The 14,588-nt window shown below is 38.9% G+C and overlaps 1 protein-coding gene across 5 annotated transcripts in view; it reads left to right on the top strand.

Annotated features, from left to right (window-relative positions):
* The window catches only part of CNTN1 (contactin 1), a 447,411-nt gene that overhangs the window by 347,836 nt on the left and 84,987 nt on the right, over window positions 1-14,588 (top strand). For all 5 annotated transcript variants that reach the window (XM_008162506.4, XM_024100601.3, XM_065557068.1 and 2 more), the window contains one exon: window positions 9,546-9,666. In XM_008162506.4, coding sequence (XP_008160728.3) covers window positions 9,546-9,666 — 121 coding nt within the window. The remainder of the gene's footprint in view (window positions 1-9,545; window positions 9,667-14,588) is intronic.

Consider the following 14,588-nt stretch of genomic DNA (forward strand, 5'->3'; position numbering starts at 1 on the left):
CTCAGTCTTCTAGGGCATATACGGAATACTTAGTGGATATGTAATGCTATCCCCTTCTTCTGTATCTGTCCTCTGTGTCTCTTATTATTTCTCCTGCCAAGGTGGACAAAGTTGGACAAAGGTAGAATGTGTGCTCCTAAGAGCTATATGTGACAATCCCATCTGAGTCTTTAGGCGTGCTACATATATGTAATGTAAGGGCTATATTGTACTAGGAGGAAAGAGGTAACATGCAACAAGAAAAAAAATTCCTTCTGGCCTATGTGAAATTAGTTGGTGGTTTCAGTTCACAAGTTTCTAGTAAATATCCACGTCACAAAAAAATACTGTAGCCATTGGCACTTCTCTCCTGGCAAGCTCAGTTGACAGGTCAAGAACTAAATGAACTGGAACTGGTCCCTTTAGGAGGAAATCACATTGGCAGAGTAGTATGAGGAAGCCTGCATTGCTGTTGGTTGTGATGTACCTGTTTCATAGAATAATGATAATAATTCCTAACTCTTATATAATGCTTTTCATCCATAATTCTCAAAGCACTTTACAGAGGAGGTATTATGCCAATTATACAGATTGAGATATGGAGGCACAGGGTGATGAAGTGACTTGCTTAGGGTCACAACAGGAAGAGCAAGGAATAGAACCCAAGTCTCTTGAGTCCCAGTTCAGTGCTCTATCAGTCATTAGTTGCTAAATACTAAACACAAAGAGTAAGAAGTAGGTCATGGACAGATGGAGCCGGCATATGGGAAAAAGTGAAATTTGTTGTTACAGATTTCTTTGTAAACCACGCAGTGTAACTTGGACTGTAAAATTGTTATTAGATGAGAATTGTATGGTATCTGCTCATTTTTGTAATTTAGATTATGATTTGCAGACAGCAGTGGCTCCTTGGGAGGACATGGTAGACAATGTTGTTTTGTGCAGCTATCCATTTCTCATATAACATTGCATTAAGTAGAGACCCAGTGTTATTTTATAATTGTCTGCTTATTCAGATAACAAACTGCGTTGCACCAAAAAAGATGGGGGGAAAGTATTTTGCATTTTTAAAGTTTTTAATTACTTTCTCTGTATACCACTTTGCAGAGGACAGCAGAGTGCATTAGACTGCTCTGCTGAAGTATGCCCAAGGTTTCCACTGAGCAAAAACATTGGAAGTTTGTGGAGGAGAGTTTTAAAATGGAGGGAATGGAAAATTTATACAGAGAAGCTAGTTTACGGAGCAGGAAGAAAGAAGTGCAGATGCATGGATTGGGATGAGAATGAGAACCAGAGGCACAGCAAGCATGTTCAGAGCAATATTGAGCTGTTGGCAGAAGGACACTGTTAAATAGTTTAAGGGAGCAGACAGTGGCTGATTAAGGCATGGTCTGGCAGATCAACTGATCCACATCCCTATCTCTAAGGAGTTCTGAGACTCTAAAGGTGACTTCCAATAAACTTTTGTCATCAGGCCTCCCTCCTCCTCTCCCCCCCCCCCCCCCATACAGGTGAGTTTGGAGTCATTTGTTTCTGCCCAGGCTGGGTCAAATTTTGGGGAAAACCTGGAATTTTTAAAGAACATAACAATAGGGGAGCAGGCATGGATTGAGAGGAATTGAGTCAATGGTTAAGAGCAAGCAGGAGAAGGAAAGCAGTAGATATGATGCTGCGGGTGGGATAAACAAGCAGTTAGCTAAGACAGGGGCACTGAAGAAACATATTAATCTGCAATGCTATTTCCAAAACAATAAAACCTTGTCTATTCAGTGGAAGCTAGAAACATGCCAACTGCTGCTCTAGAGAGAAAACAATTTCCTGAAAAAACAGCTCACTGTATCTTTAATGTGTTTGCGAGATTTTGAGGACTACAAGAATCCATGTGTCATGCCTGTTTTGGCAAGCCTGGGCTCAGAAAGGCATATGTCCTTAACGCCACTCAGAAATCTAGTTAGCAGTTTAGTTTATATCCTCCACCCACAGGCTACTAGGAACATGAGCCTTTCGCAAAAGCATATTCAGCTTCTGACCTATTTTCTTTCTTGAAAATGAAGTAACAGGACACCTTATCACAGTGATACCAGTACAAAGCATAGCTTCCCAGATGTCTTCTGGCACCAGAAGCAGTGGAATGTATGAAGGGGAAGAATAATATATTTGTTGGAAATATTTCCTAGTCCACATATCAAGGGTAGAATTAGCACCATACTTCCTTCTCATATAAATATAGGGCCTTTGAAGGATGAGGTCCTTCCGTGTGAGCCCTATTATTAGACTGCTGATTTTTAGTTACCCCTAACTCACATGCCAGATATCTCTTACAAACCAGAATGAGCCAAATTCTTCTGCTAATGAGATCCAGACAATGAGATTGCACTGGTGTAAATCTGAGTAGATTTTGTCCCTGTGTTTTTTGAGAACAAGGAATCAGAAAAATGACTGTAATCACAGCTTACACTATCAGGACAAGTAGCCGCAACTGTCGAAGTATCTGTGTTGTTTGTATTTATTATAGTGCAAATGGATATCTTTTGCCATTCCTCATCACCCTTCTCTGGGACAAGGGAATTCAGGAAAACTCATTTTAATTTAATATTTTTGTCCACAATGAAAGGATTTACAAATGTTAAGAGGATCTTTTAGGCTTTTGCAAAGAGAGGAGACAGCAAGGTCTGGCTAAACTGACTCCTCTTTTTCTGAATTACCTGTTATCTGTTGTATATTCAGGGTACCTCTTCAGAACCTCTGAAACTCACATGCCTAATTTTGGGGACCCAAATTTGAAAACTTTGCCCACTGCTTCTGATTTACTATTCTCACTGGATTTTTATGGTTCCTCCAAATTAGCTTTGTTAGTGCCAAATGGCAAGTCAGCTGCATCATGGGATGAAGTCTTTTCCTGTGATCTGATGTTCCTTCAGGGATGAATCCTTTCTTTGGTCAGATGACCAGAGGTACTGTGAAGGATTTGCATTCGCCTTTGGGCACACTCTGACAGCAGTCAAAAGGTTAACAAATTGGGAAAGGTCTTTAGAGAGCATCACATCTCAAAAAGAGTGTACATCACACAGAGATATTTTTTGCCTTTGGTGTGATTTTATAGTCTAAAAGCATAAGTAGAGGGCTCATAAGATGAAAGTCTTTTGCTTTAAAGTTGGCAAATATTTGGGTGGTGAACCGCATATACGCTTTGGAACATCCCTGAGTACTGCTATCACAATTTCCAGTCTGTGATTCAGCTCTCTCTGTATTGACGGAGGCAGTTTGTAACCCAGCCAAGATGAGGTTTTGAGTGAAAACATACAAAGCATTCATATCTAATTTGTGGACAGAATCTGCTTATGTCCATGTTCTTTATTTGCTTTGTAAGCTTTCTTTTTACCACTGAGAACCTAGGCTCCTATTGGGGTATGGAAAGCTTTATCACCAACTACAAAAAGCTTGGTTCAGGAGAGCTTTGTAGAGAGAAAGAGAGAGAGCAAGTGTATGCATTTTTTTTTATTTTCTGGGTAGATCACATTTTTATCTCCACATTGTTTAGAGTTTCAGCACTAAGCCACTTGCCATAATATATAAGGGAAATTTACAGAAGGTTATTAGTGTGGGTCGGTAAATATAACATTACTTAAAATGTTTAATGATATAATTATAAACTTAAATATATTTGAATTAATGTATACGATTAGGAAAAAAAAATATATTGAATGGAAGGAGCAATATGATTAGATCATGTGAATTCTGAGCTATGCAATTGAGACCAAACCTGTGTGGTTCGGAACAAGTTTTGCTTATGTGTATTTGCAAAACAGGTGATGCTCAGAGATTCATGGTCTACATGATTCCTCCCAGGATATGTTAAAAGTTAATCAAGTTCAGGCTTATCATTGAGGTTTTCTGGATGGGTTTTTTTGTTTTTTTTGTTTGTTTTTAATGTAGGGAACTGGAAACTCCAAGAGTTTCCTCCATTGTTTCATCGGGAGGGTGGGGCAGTTGCCCTCTCTCACTTCCATAGAACAATGGTATTTGACCATTCACCCCCTTGGGCAGCATAGGTCAGGCATGACAGGGAAAAAGGAGTTGATATCTAGAACCAGTCAATGTTAATTTATGCAATAATCTCCATATACTTTGGGGAAACACTACTCTGGAGAGCCCTGTAGAATGATCACCATGAAACACTCATGGAGGAGCTGCTATGGGAGAAGGGAACAGTATGCCACAAAACTGGCACCAATCTGGATTCACCTGGCATGTGTATTCTCCACCCACATTGGCAGAGGGGACAATCAGGCCTGTAATGTTAGTGAATTGAAAAGTGCTTATAGGCATTAATTTAATAACAATTAAAAGCAATAATGGTGCTAATTAGATTCAGACTATGGGTTGTAGGAAACAAGAATTAATATACTGGAACAGACCAATAGTCCATCTCGTCCACGTGACTATGGCCAATCCAGTGCTTCAGAGGAGAAATCAATACTGCACATGGCATGTGAATTTACTACATTGTGAACTGGAGTTTCTTCTTCACACTTGATGCCAGTGAAGTATAGAACTAACTTCATGTGCTATTTTTTTCCATATGTGTGTAATCCTCCTTTATACCCAATTAACTGATTACCTCAGTAGCATCCTTAAAGAGAGAGTTCCTATGTTTCACGCAAAAAAAAAAGTTACTTTTTAATTTTTGTTGCATGTTAATTTCATTCACTGGCTTGTTTGTTCTTTTATCACAGGAGGTTCCTGATAAGACGCCTCTCTACTTTTCTTTTGTATACCTGTATTCTATCCCGACTCCTCTTACACATCTTCTTTCCAAATTGCTATAAATTTCTCCTTTGTCATTTTCATCTCCAAGTATGGCTGTTCTTAATTGTTTCAGAGTCTTTACAAAACATTTACATTTTATTTTTTGTTTTCCTGTTTTCAGTCAAGAGACATAAACCTGGACCTTGTAAATGTCCATTACATCCACTGTGGTGTTAACTGCTTAAACATTTCTAACTTCAGAACCATATGGAATCCCGTACAATTTTTGTCTGCATTGAAGGTTTATACCTTTCCCTAACCTTTTGATGAGAAAAAATTCACAAATAACCATTACTTTTAAATGTAATTCTACCAAAATTGGTTTTTACATATTTTTTTTATTTTGAATGTTGCCTCTATGCTTCTGGCTGTGAAATTTCTTGATTGCAAGGAGCTATTTCAGTGTTTGTTTTCCATAGGAAAATGCAGTTTCTGAACAATCTGGAGTGAGTTAGGAGAGTTAAATGTTAATCATTCCAATGTGGTGTGATATCAATCCAGCTGTTAATCTTTTGTAACATTTTACCTTGCATGAAAGAACTTTAGATATATTTTGAAAGGATGATTAGGGTTTTTATGAAAATATTTTAAAGACTAACACGTGTGTAATGCTGTGATTTACTTCAGTAATCCTTTTCTAAATAAGCTACAGGATACATTTACAAACTAGCATCTGCAAATAAATGAATTATTTTTAAACATTGTGTACATGTATTATTTAACATAAAATATTGCGCATAATTGTGTATGTTTAGGGAGGTCCATGTTTTACAGTGTTTTGCAGGTGCAACTCCTATTGTTGGATTTTGTACTGGTGTAACAAAGAACAGTATTTTACCCACAATGTGTGTGTATGTGTGTGTGTGTGTGTGTGTGTGTGTGTATATATATATATGAAATTATTATAGATGCTGCAGATAACAATGCATATAGTTAAGGTTGACTGATACTTCCCATTATAAAACCCTGTTTTCAGTTGGTCATAATTTTGCCAAATTTAACCATATGGGCTAAATGCCAAGTGTCTACCTCAGGCTGAATATTTTTGGAAAGTTTCAGCAAAAATGGTTTAGTCATTATTGAGAACCAGGTTAAGGGGGAAAGACCTTATTTTGCCCATGTTAAAAAAAAATCTTATAGCTGTTAGGTTGTGAAACTCTGTGACCTCCATGTTTTGGAGCAAGGACTTGAAAATTCGCAGGGGGGTTGTCTCTGTGGCAGGGATGTACCCTTTGCTGTTCATCTGAACAAGTCCCAAATTTGGCAAAGTTATTAGCTTTTGATTATTACCCAAAATTCGTGAACACATTTTATATTCACTTCTCTGTGCTTCAATTTCTCCTCATTAAAATGGGGATAATACTACCACCTCACCTGACACGTGTATTTTGAAAACAAATTCATACGTGTTTGTGAAGTACTCAGATACTATAATGAGGAAAATTAATAATTCTTTCTTTAGAGCAGGATTTGAATAATAATCAGTAAATAAGGCTTGGCCCACACATTGAACAAGCAAGATATAAAAAAATATAGAATAGCTTCTCGTTCAGTGAGTACTGTCCATCCTGTTCAGTGAATGAGGCAGAGGTACTGTGAACAAAATAGTATGTGATCATGAAATTAAAAAGTGTATTATAGTATGCACAAACGGGGTAAATTAAGGTTAAACAGGCAGCCTTAAGTATGGCTTTTCCTAACTTTTGAGTGCTTGACTTTGACCTCATTGTTCTTTTAATGTATTTTTAAATGCACAAAATGAGTGTATGGATTCTGTTTATTTTACACCCTCATTAATGGATTATAGAGTCCTGGAGAATTTTTCAGAATACATTGTGTTTTACTCTTGAAGTCAGTAGGAGTTTTGCCTGAATAAAATATCTTTTTTTGGTCGAAGACACCCATTGAACATAGTAATACATTTAATAATAGTCACTTTGAAAAAGAAATAGATTCCATGAAAGAGCAGTATCCACTACGTAGTTCATAATAATAAGTCAGACCACGATGAAATAATGAAATAAAATTCTTAAGGTAACTAAAAGAGTAGGATTTTGTGCCAGAGTCAGAAATGTTTGTATACCAGGGTCCTAACTCAGGAGCTAACTCAGGACCCTGTCACTCAACTCCCCACCAGGTTATATTAATTGAAAGACAGGCAGTTGGAAGAGAAGCCCAGTTAGCTGCATGGAGATACAATTGAAGGTCTAATTGGATGGAAGTATCCCCAGCAGCTAGGGCTATATAAGCAAAAAGGAAGGAAGAGCTACAGGAGAGGAGGAGCCTGAAGGAAGAGAGAAGGAGGCTGGATTGGCTGCTACTGCTAGTGTACTCTTTCCCAGAAGCAAGTGGGGAAGAAGGCTATGGATTGTAAATATAAAATATAACAAAACATGGTGGTGGTTGAGAAGAGCTGGAGTAGTTGTGGTCTGAGATTAAGGCTGAAAAGGACTCTGAGGGCCTGAGCGTGCTTAAGAAGTTGTTTCTACAGTGCTGTGTTTAGTAGATAACGTTGCATGAAACATTCTGTCATTCACATAACTTACCTATGCGAACCTTAGTAAAAATCTCACTTCCTACAAAATGTTATTGCGAGCTCTCACTGTAGATTAGTATATTTATACCATTTCCATTCATAACTATTGCCCTTTGAATTAAATTTTGTTTAGAATTACTATGTTTATCCTATGAAGACAGAAGTCAACTTTCCATGCTAACATCTGGATTTGCTATCTTATAATTATACTGTCCTTACGCTATCAGTTAAATGATCTATTAACATACAAATGTAAAATTAACACTTTTCAGTGAAAAAAGCTAGTCTGTGGTGCATTAATATGAAACATAAAAATCAGCTCAAAATTTGTGACAAAAACATTCATCCAAAAACCCCCCTTTCAACTTTCATTTCAGGCAGAAAAAAAAGTAGAGGCAGTTTGTTCTAGGCTGACTTTGTGTCACACAGACTGAATGCTTGCATGAACAGATTCAAAGGAGTAAGATTTCCAGAACATTATCTGGAGGTATTTTGGTTCTAGTCTTTCCTCCATATACCTACTTGATTCCAGTTTAAAATAGGTGGGAGTTACACTGAGAAGACGATAGGCTATGCAGCACAGTGCAAAGATAGTATATGTGTGGTTTTCAGATTGTGGGAGGATGTGTGTGAGCCTGATTGGCATAGCAGATCCCTTACTAGATGGCCAGGGAGAGCTGTTGGCAGGTATTACAAGTGGGTCCGTTTACTCCTCTTATTTGTCTGGGATTGTGAGGAAAGCTGCAGGCTACTCCAGAGAGAGCAAAGATAGTTATACAGGATGAGGGAGGAGGGAATGTACATACATTTCATTTTCCCCCCTGAGGCAGATAACAAGAAAAATGTTTAAAACCAAATGTTATCATTCATTTTGTTTGATCTTACACATGTGATGCAAATAAATAATTGCCCTGTTCAGTAGCTACATATTTGAAGCGCTGAGGGCTTAAAATACCAAGCATTATGTACTTTAATTAAATTCTATAGAATTGTTTCTGAGACCGAAAACAATACGTAGATATAAAATGATATAGATAATTAATATAAACTACCGAACATTTTATACCATTTGCATATTTGTAGTATACTTTACCCATAATCACTATTAGGTATACACATTATTTACACTGTTTACTCTTCATAGATGTGTGTTGCTTACACACCATATGACTGTTACCTGTATACAGGTTCTATTGTATGTTAGTAGGAAACAATAGCGTGACCAGACATCCCATTTTTAAAGAGACCGTCCTGTTTTTAAGCCCTCCTGTAGGTGTCCTGACTTTTTCTTAAAAACAGGCAAATTGTCCCATATTTTCTATCTCCCCCACATCAGTACTGGTGGGACCTGCTGCTGGCCAGATCCCTTCTTGCCAGTCACTTGCCCACCAGTGGTGAGTGGGGGGTCCAGTGGCCGATTATGGGGGTGGGTGTGTAAAGCTGATGGCGGGGTGAAGATGTAGTGTGTGAGACCGGCCACTCCCCATGCTGGTCCGTCAGCGCAGCCCCCACTGGGTACCGGCTCCAGTATGGAGGGTTTCCATGTAAAGGTGATACAGCCTGGAGTTGAAGATCTTTATCCAAATGTGATGCTATTGGGAGGACAGTGTAGCCTCTTGGTCTTGAACAGGCTTGTTCTCTCCTTGTGGCATCCCAGGGAGGCAGAAGATAGTGCCATGGAGGCAGCTGATCCATACATATATTTCTGGGGCCTGATCTGGGCCAATATATGGAGCAGATCTTTACTGACATGGATATAGATTGTGGTGTTATCCACTGCTGGTTTTTTTCTATATCTATGCTTAATTCCACAATAATTTAAGTAATATTGGGAAATAACTTAAAAGTGAATCATGCAAAATTCTAGGCTAAAACTATTGTAAACCAGTGTTTTCATGTGGCAGCGTACGTGCACGTGATACATGTGCACAAAGTGTAATACTGGCTAGTGAAAAAGTTTTTAGTTTCAGAACATTTGGATTTTCAGCTCTATTAAAAAGCAACAACTTTTCAAGAAATACTGAGTAGTTCCCACTGCTACAATATAAATAAATCAAGCATTTCTTTTGAGGGATGTAATCGTCTCCTTTCTGTCCTGAAAGTGAGCACTTGTTAGTCATGAGTGACAATCACTGTATATCAAATGATAGAGGGGTGTGTGTTTGTGTATTAAAAATATATAAGAAAATTATTAATCTAAATGATATAATTTTTGTAACAGATAAAGAACAATGGTGAAATGCTTATTAAAAATGTACAGCTGCAGCATGCTGGAAGATACACGTGCACAGCACAGACAATTGTTGACAACTCCTCAGCTTCAGCTGACCTTGTTGTAAGAGGTAAGATTTTTCAAACTAAAATAATTAGACATTTTGCTATCTCTCATGTAGGTTAACAGAGTGGTGGGAGTTGTTTTTTCTTCATTAAAACCATTTTATTTCTCATCAAGAATTGATGGGGATTAAAATTAGGAGGAAATTAACATTTGAACACCTTACAATCTACTCATGATTATTATTCTGGAAGATATTTAAATGTGTGTGTTCTGTTAGTATATCCAGTGTGCTTCTAATGCATTTCCTGTGTAAGAATAAAGATTCATTATCATGTTTTTTTCCTGATATAATATTTTTTAGACAACTTAATTTGGTGTTCACTTTTATATAACGAAACTTCTCAAACTAGAGTGAGGAAATGTCATTCCTGTTTGTCTACTAAATTTTGAAACAGACATTCATAATGTTTCACTGAATTGTATATTGTGCATGAAACTAAACATTACAATAAAAGTCCTGCTGATGTTTAAATTATTGAAACAGGGAAATTTGGAGTGAAGGCTATCACTCCATCATTAACTCATCCCTCTGTCCCTAAGTATTTCTGTTGTCTCAGAACAGTGTGCTTACTCATATGGTAGGTATCTTAAAACATCTGTTACAATGCACAGGTTCAACAGGGTGAGTTAATCTGTTTTTTTTCTGGCCTTCACAAGCAACTTCTCTGCAGACAGCAACAGCATGCTCTGAAGTGCTGATGCTTTGGAATGTCAAAATAAATAAATAAATAAATGGAGATATCCTATCTCCTAGAACTGGAAGGGACCTTGAAAGGTCATCGAGTCCAGCCCCCTGCCTTCACTAGCAGGACCAAGTACTGATTTTGCCCCAGATCCCTAAATGGCCCCCTCAAGGATCGAACTCACAACCCTGGGTTTAGCAGGCCAATGCTCAAACCACTGAGCTATCCCTTCCCCCCTAGTGACATACCTGATGCATGGGGCAGCACAGGCAGTATGTTTTGACCCACTTACCAAGTATGTTAGACAGCAATAAGGTAGTTAAAGGACAGTTTATGCCTGGATTCTGAATTTCCTTCGTTTTTAGAGTCTGGTAAGTTTTAACATTGTTGTAACTTTTTAAATTTAATTTCCTGTGGTTAATAACAGCAAATGAAGTTTCTATTGAGAATCTAACAGTAGAGTCAGAGCTGTCCCTTGGTATGGCCCAGGCCCCGTGCTTTGAGAGGCTCCACGAACGGGGTGAGGAGGTGAACAGGGAGGCGAGCAGTGCGGGGGGCAAGGAGGAGCCCCTCTACCAGAACTTCCCTCTCCCCCAGCGCCTCCTTCCCGCTGGCGGGCCCAGCCAATCAATTCCTCCCCCTCTCTCTCAGTGCCTACCGCCTGCTGCGGATCAGATGTTTTGTGGCATCAGGAGGTGCTGGGGAGGAGGGGAGAGGAGCGAGGGTGCAGCCGCTCGGGGGAGGGGGCGGAACTAGGCGGGGCGGGGGTGGGAGGAGGCAGGATGGGGTCTTGGGGGAAGAGGTGGAGTGGGGGTGGGGCCTGGGCAGAGCCGGGGGGGAGCACCTATGTCCCGGGTGCTCCCTTAGGGACAGCCCTGAGTAGAGTAGATATCATTTCAACTGGATGAATATACTGACATTACAGAAGACTCCTTTGGAAGGAAAGGAATAGTCCATTTATATGGCTTAATATAATGTAAATAGTAATCAACACTTTTTTTTAAATAAAAGAATATCCTGTTGGATATATTTCTCCTTCAAACCCAGTATGTGGGGAGTAGAATTATTACCATTCACATAGTGAAATATTATGAAAGACATGACCACCAGTGTTGCATTCGGTGTACAGGTTCTACAGGATTGCGTGGTCCCCTCCCCCATTGACATCAGCAGGACTCTGAAAGTGCTCAACACTTAGCAGATGGTGCTCAACACTGAGCCATGTCTGGCCAATGTCATGAAAGTGGCATTGTCACTACAGTGTCAGTGGAGAAGCATGGCAATAAAACAGTCCACAGATCAGTGGTAATACAGAGCCAGGTGAAATAGGATACATGTCTCATAGATGAAGTATTAGAACAAAAGCCACTGTACATGGAATCTCCTCTAAATGTTTTCCCTTTCCCACAAACAATACATCCATTTATCTGGATTAATGTTACATCCCTTCTGACATCACAGTTAGGATAATGGAACTGCTGAGGTGATCAGGAGATATGATTATGTCAATAGGGGTTTTACAGTGTTCTGAAGACCATACTGTTGAATCAGGTCTCTGAGTGGTTTAACACTGAATCGCACAGGTGACAAAGGCACCCCATAAAAGGTACCAAAGAAGACGGCCTTGGGGCAGATGCATCTTCTCCCAGCACCACTGATTGAAAGAGTTCCATAAAAACAAATGGAACCACTGTAGAACAATCCTGTCCAGCTCAGTCTGTGCAGTTGGGCTAGCAGAACATTGTAATCACTCATGTCAAAAGCAGATGATCGATCTAGCAGTATCAGTAAGGAGAGTTGTTTGGCATCAGTCTTCACAAACAGGGCCATCTCTGTGCCATGCCACAGTCAGGAACCAGAAACTCTGAACTTATTCAGCTGATGATCTTTTCAGTCACCTTCTCTTGGAAAGGATGGTTCAAGGTATGTCTTTGATGTCAAGAGATGGACTTTTAACAAAAGTTGAAGACTGGCTATCTAGTGCTGTGCTCTCCCTAAGGGATCCATTGATCCAAATGGGTTAGCGCTTTACTCTTGGCTTTTATAAGTGACAGACAGAGATCATGGACCTGAGCCCTAAGGACCCTGCATATTTTTAGGATGAGACACCAAATCAAACCAGTATAGCAAAAATATTTGTCCCTTTCAGCTTCACTTCTGCTTTCCAGGTGTAAGAGAGACCGGGTATAACATTAATACATTATTTTGGTGACCACGTTGTATTTCTCGCAGCATACAACTGATGACTGTTTCTCATAACCTAGACTGTTCACTGCCCTAAACATTTTGGCCCAGTGAAAATGAATCTTTGCCAAATCAAAAGTAGAGCTAAAGTTTGTTCCCCCAAGTTGAGCTATAAACCATGGAGAATGTCGAAAAGGAAAAATAATTATCATAGTTTCCAAATAGTGCAGTTTAATGTTGATAGCTAATAGAGAGGCACAAATGAGGTTTTGTTTTTAATTGTATCAGGTCTCTGAATGGTTTAACACTGAATCGCACAGATGACAAAGGCACCCCATAAAAGGTACCAAAGAAGAGGGCCTTGGGGCAGATGCAGTTTTCAAGGTATCTAGGAAAAAGAACTGTATTCAGTTCTGTATAGGGTTTGGAAAATTTGCCTGCCATTATACTGGAGATGTTTGATAGTTATTATTAGGTTATTTTGTTCAGGCTTACTGCTACAGTATTCATTTAAGATCAGATTTACACAGGTATTTAAGCACCTCAAGATACAGATCGGCACCGAGAGAGATTTACAAAAGCACATAATTCTATAAATGAGAAAAATTTTCTTTCAAGGAAATTATTATTTTAGTTATAAGGTGTAAACTTTCAAAGCCAACAACATACAGTAATTATAAAATAGAAGATAAATACAATTTTTAAAAATAAAATAACGTATGTAAGCAGTTTTAGAATGGGAAAAAAGTGCTACCAAACAAAATATTCTTTCCAGATTCTGTTTAAAGGACCCTATATTTATGAAACCATTGCTGACTCAGTTTAAAAAGAAACAATTACTGTACTTAAAATATTTTTAGATTGCTATTTTAAGCTCTGTATTAAAGAAAGCTGTGGAACAGGAAGAATTCTTAGAAAAATGCTGTTGTCTCAACCATTACATAAAAAAAAACATTTTAAGGTGTCTATCAAGCAGTGCATATATTAATTTCAAGTCAATGAGACTTTAGCAATATTTGTACATCTTCTCATGCTTATAAAGTTTAAGAAAGACAGACCTCTTAGGCATCTGTCATAGGTGGGCACAGTCCACCCAGAATGGGGCTACACACTGTTTGGGGGCTTTTGATATCAACACATCAAAGATTGTGAGGCACTCGGATGCTCCGGTAATGGAACCACAAAAGTACCATAGATAGATCCCCTGTGTCTGTTTGCATTATGGTCCAGTGCTAGAATGAAATCCTGGCCCTGCTGAAGTAAATGGGACTGCAGTGGGGCCAATATGTCACCCCTGATTTGGTGGCAGGTTGCTATGTAGCATGATGTGATTCTATCTCTGTCATCTCTTCCCTTTCTCCCAAAGTCAGTCAGACACAGTTTTTTTCTGCAGCACTTTAGGATGAAGTATCTTTTAAGATTCCTGATAATTTAAGGAAATATCTTTTTCACATTTCCTTGTGTCTGAGACACAGAAGTAGAAAGTCTCCCTGTCTCAGTCTCTCCTTTGTCACACTCTTGGCTACACAGTCACTCGTCTGTGGGTTTAGACTTTGCCTTGAGCCTTCCAATTTCCACCTTATGATCCCTGCTTCTGAATTTGGGGAGACTCTGCTAGCATAATATTTCTGTACTATGATTTGTATCAATTTAGCTTGTTCTTAGTTTTAATTTGTTCTTCCCAATGACTCATGTAATGTTATTTTATATTCTGGTCTATCTTACTAAGTACTTTTCAGATTGGGGTAGTATTGTTTGCTCCACAGGTTAGGGTGGAAAAGTTTTTGAGACCAGGGAGCAATGATCTATAGGAGCGGATTGTGTTTTCATATGGAACAAGTTCTAAATGCTCTTGTACTTTGCAGACGAGTGAGTGAGAACTTCTTTGGCGGAGGGGTCACTAAATATTCTTTGGTGTATGTTGGTTAGCAGAGAGAAATGACCCAGATCTGGTCTGCAGCTGTTGTTCCTGGAGTTCCTATGCACATGGAGTATTTGTTTGTAGAACTTCAAAAGTAGAGTTTCTGTTAAGGGTTTTATCCCAGTCAGTGTAATCAAT

The sequence above is a fragment of the Chrysemys picta genome, chromosome 1, assembly GCF_011386835.1.
Source record: "Chrysemys picta bellii isolate R12L10 chromosome 1, ASM1138683v2, whole genome shotgun sequence".
Taxonomy (NCBI): Eukaryota; Metazoa; Chordata; order Testudines; family Emydidae; genus Chrysemys; species Chrysemys picta.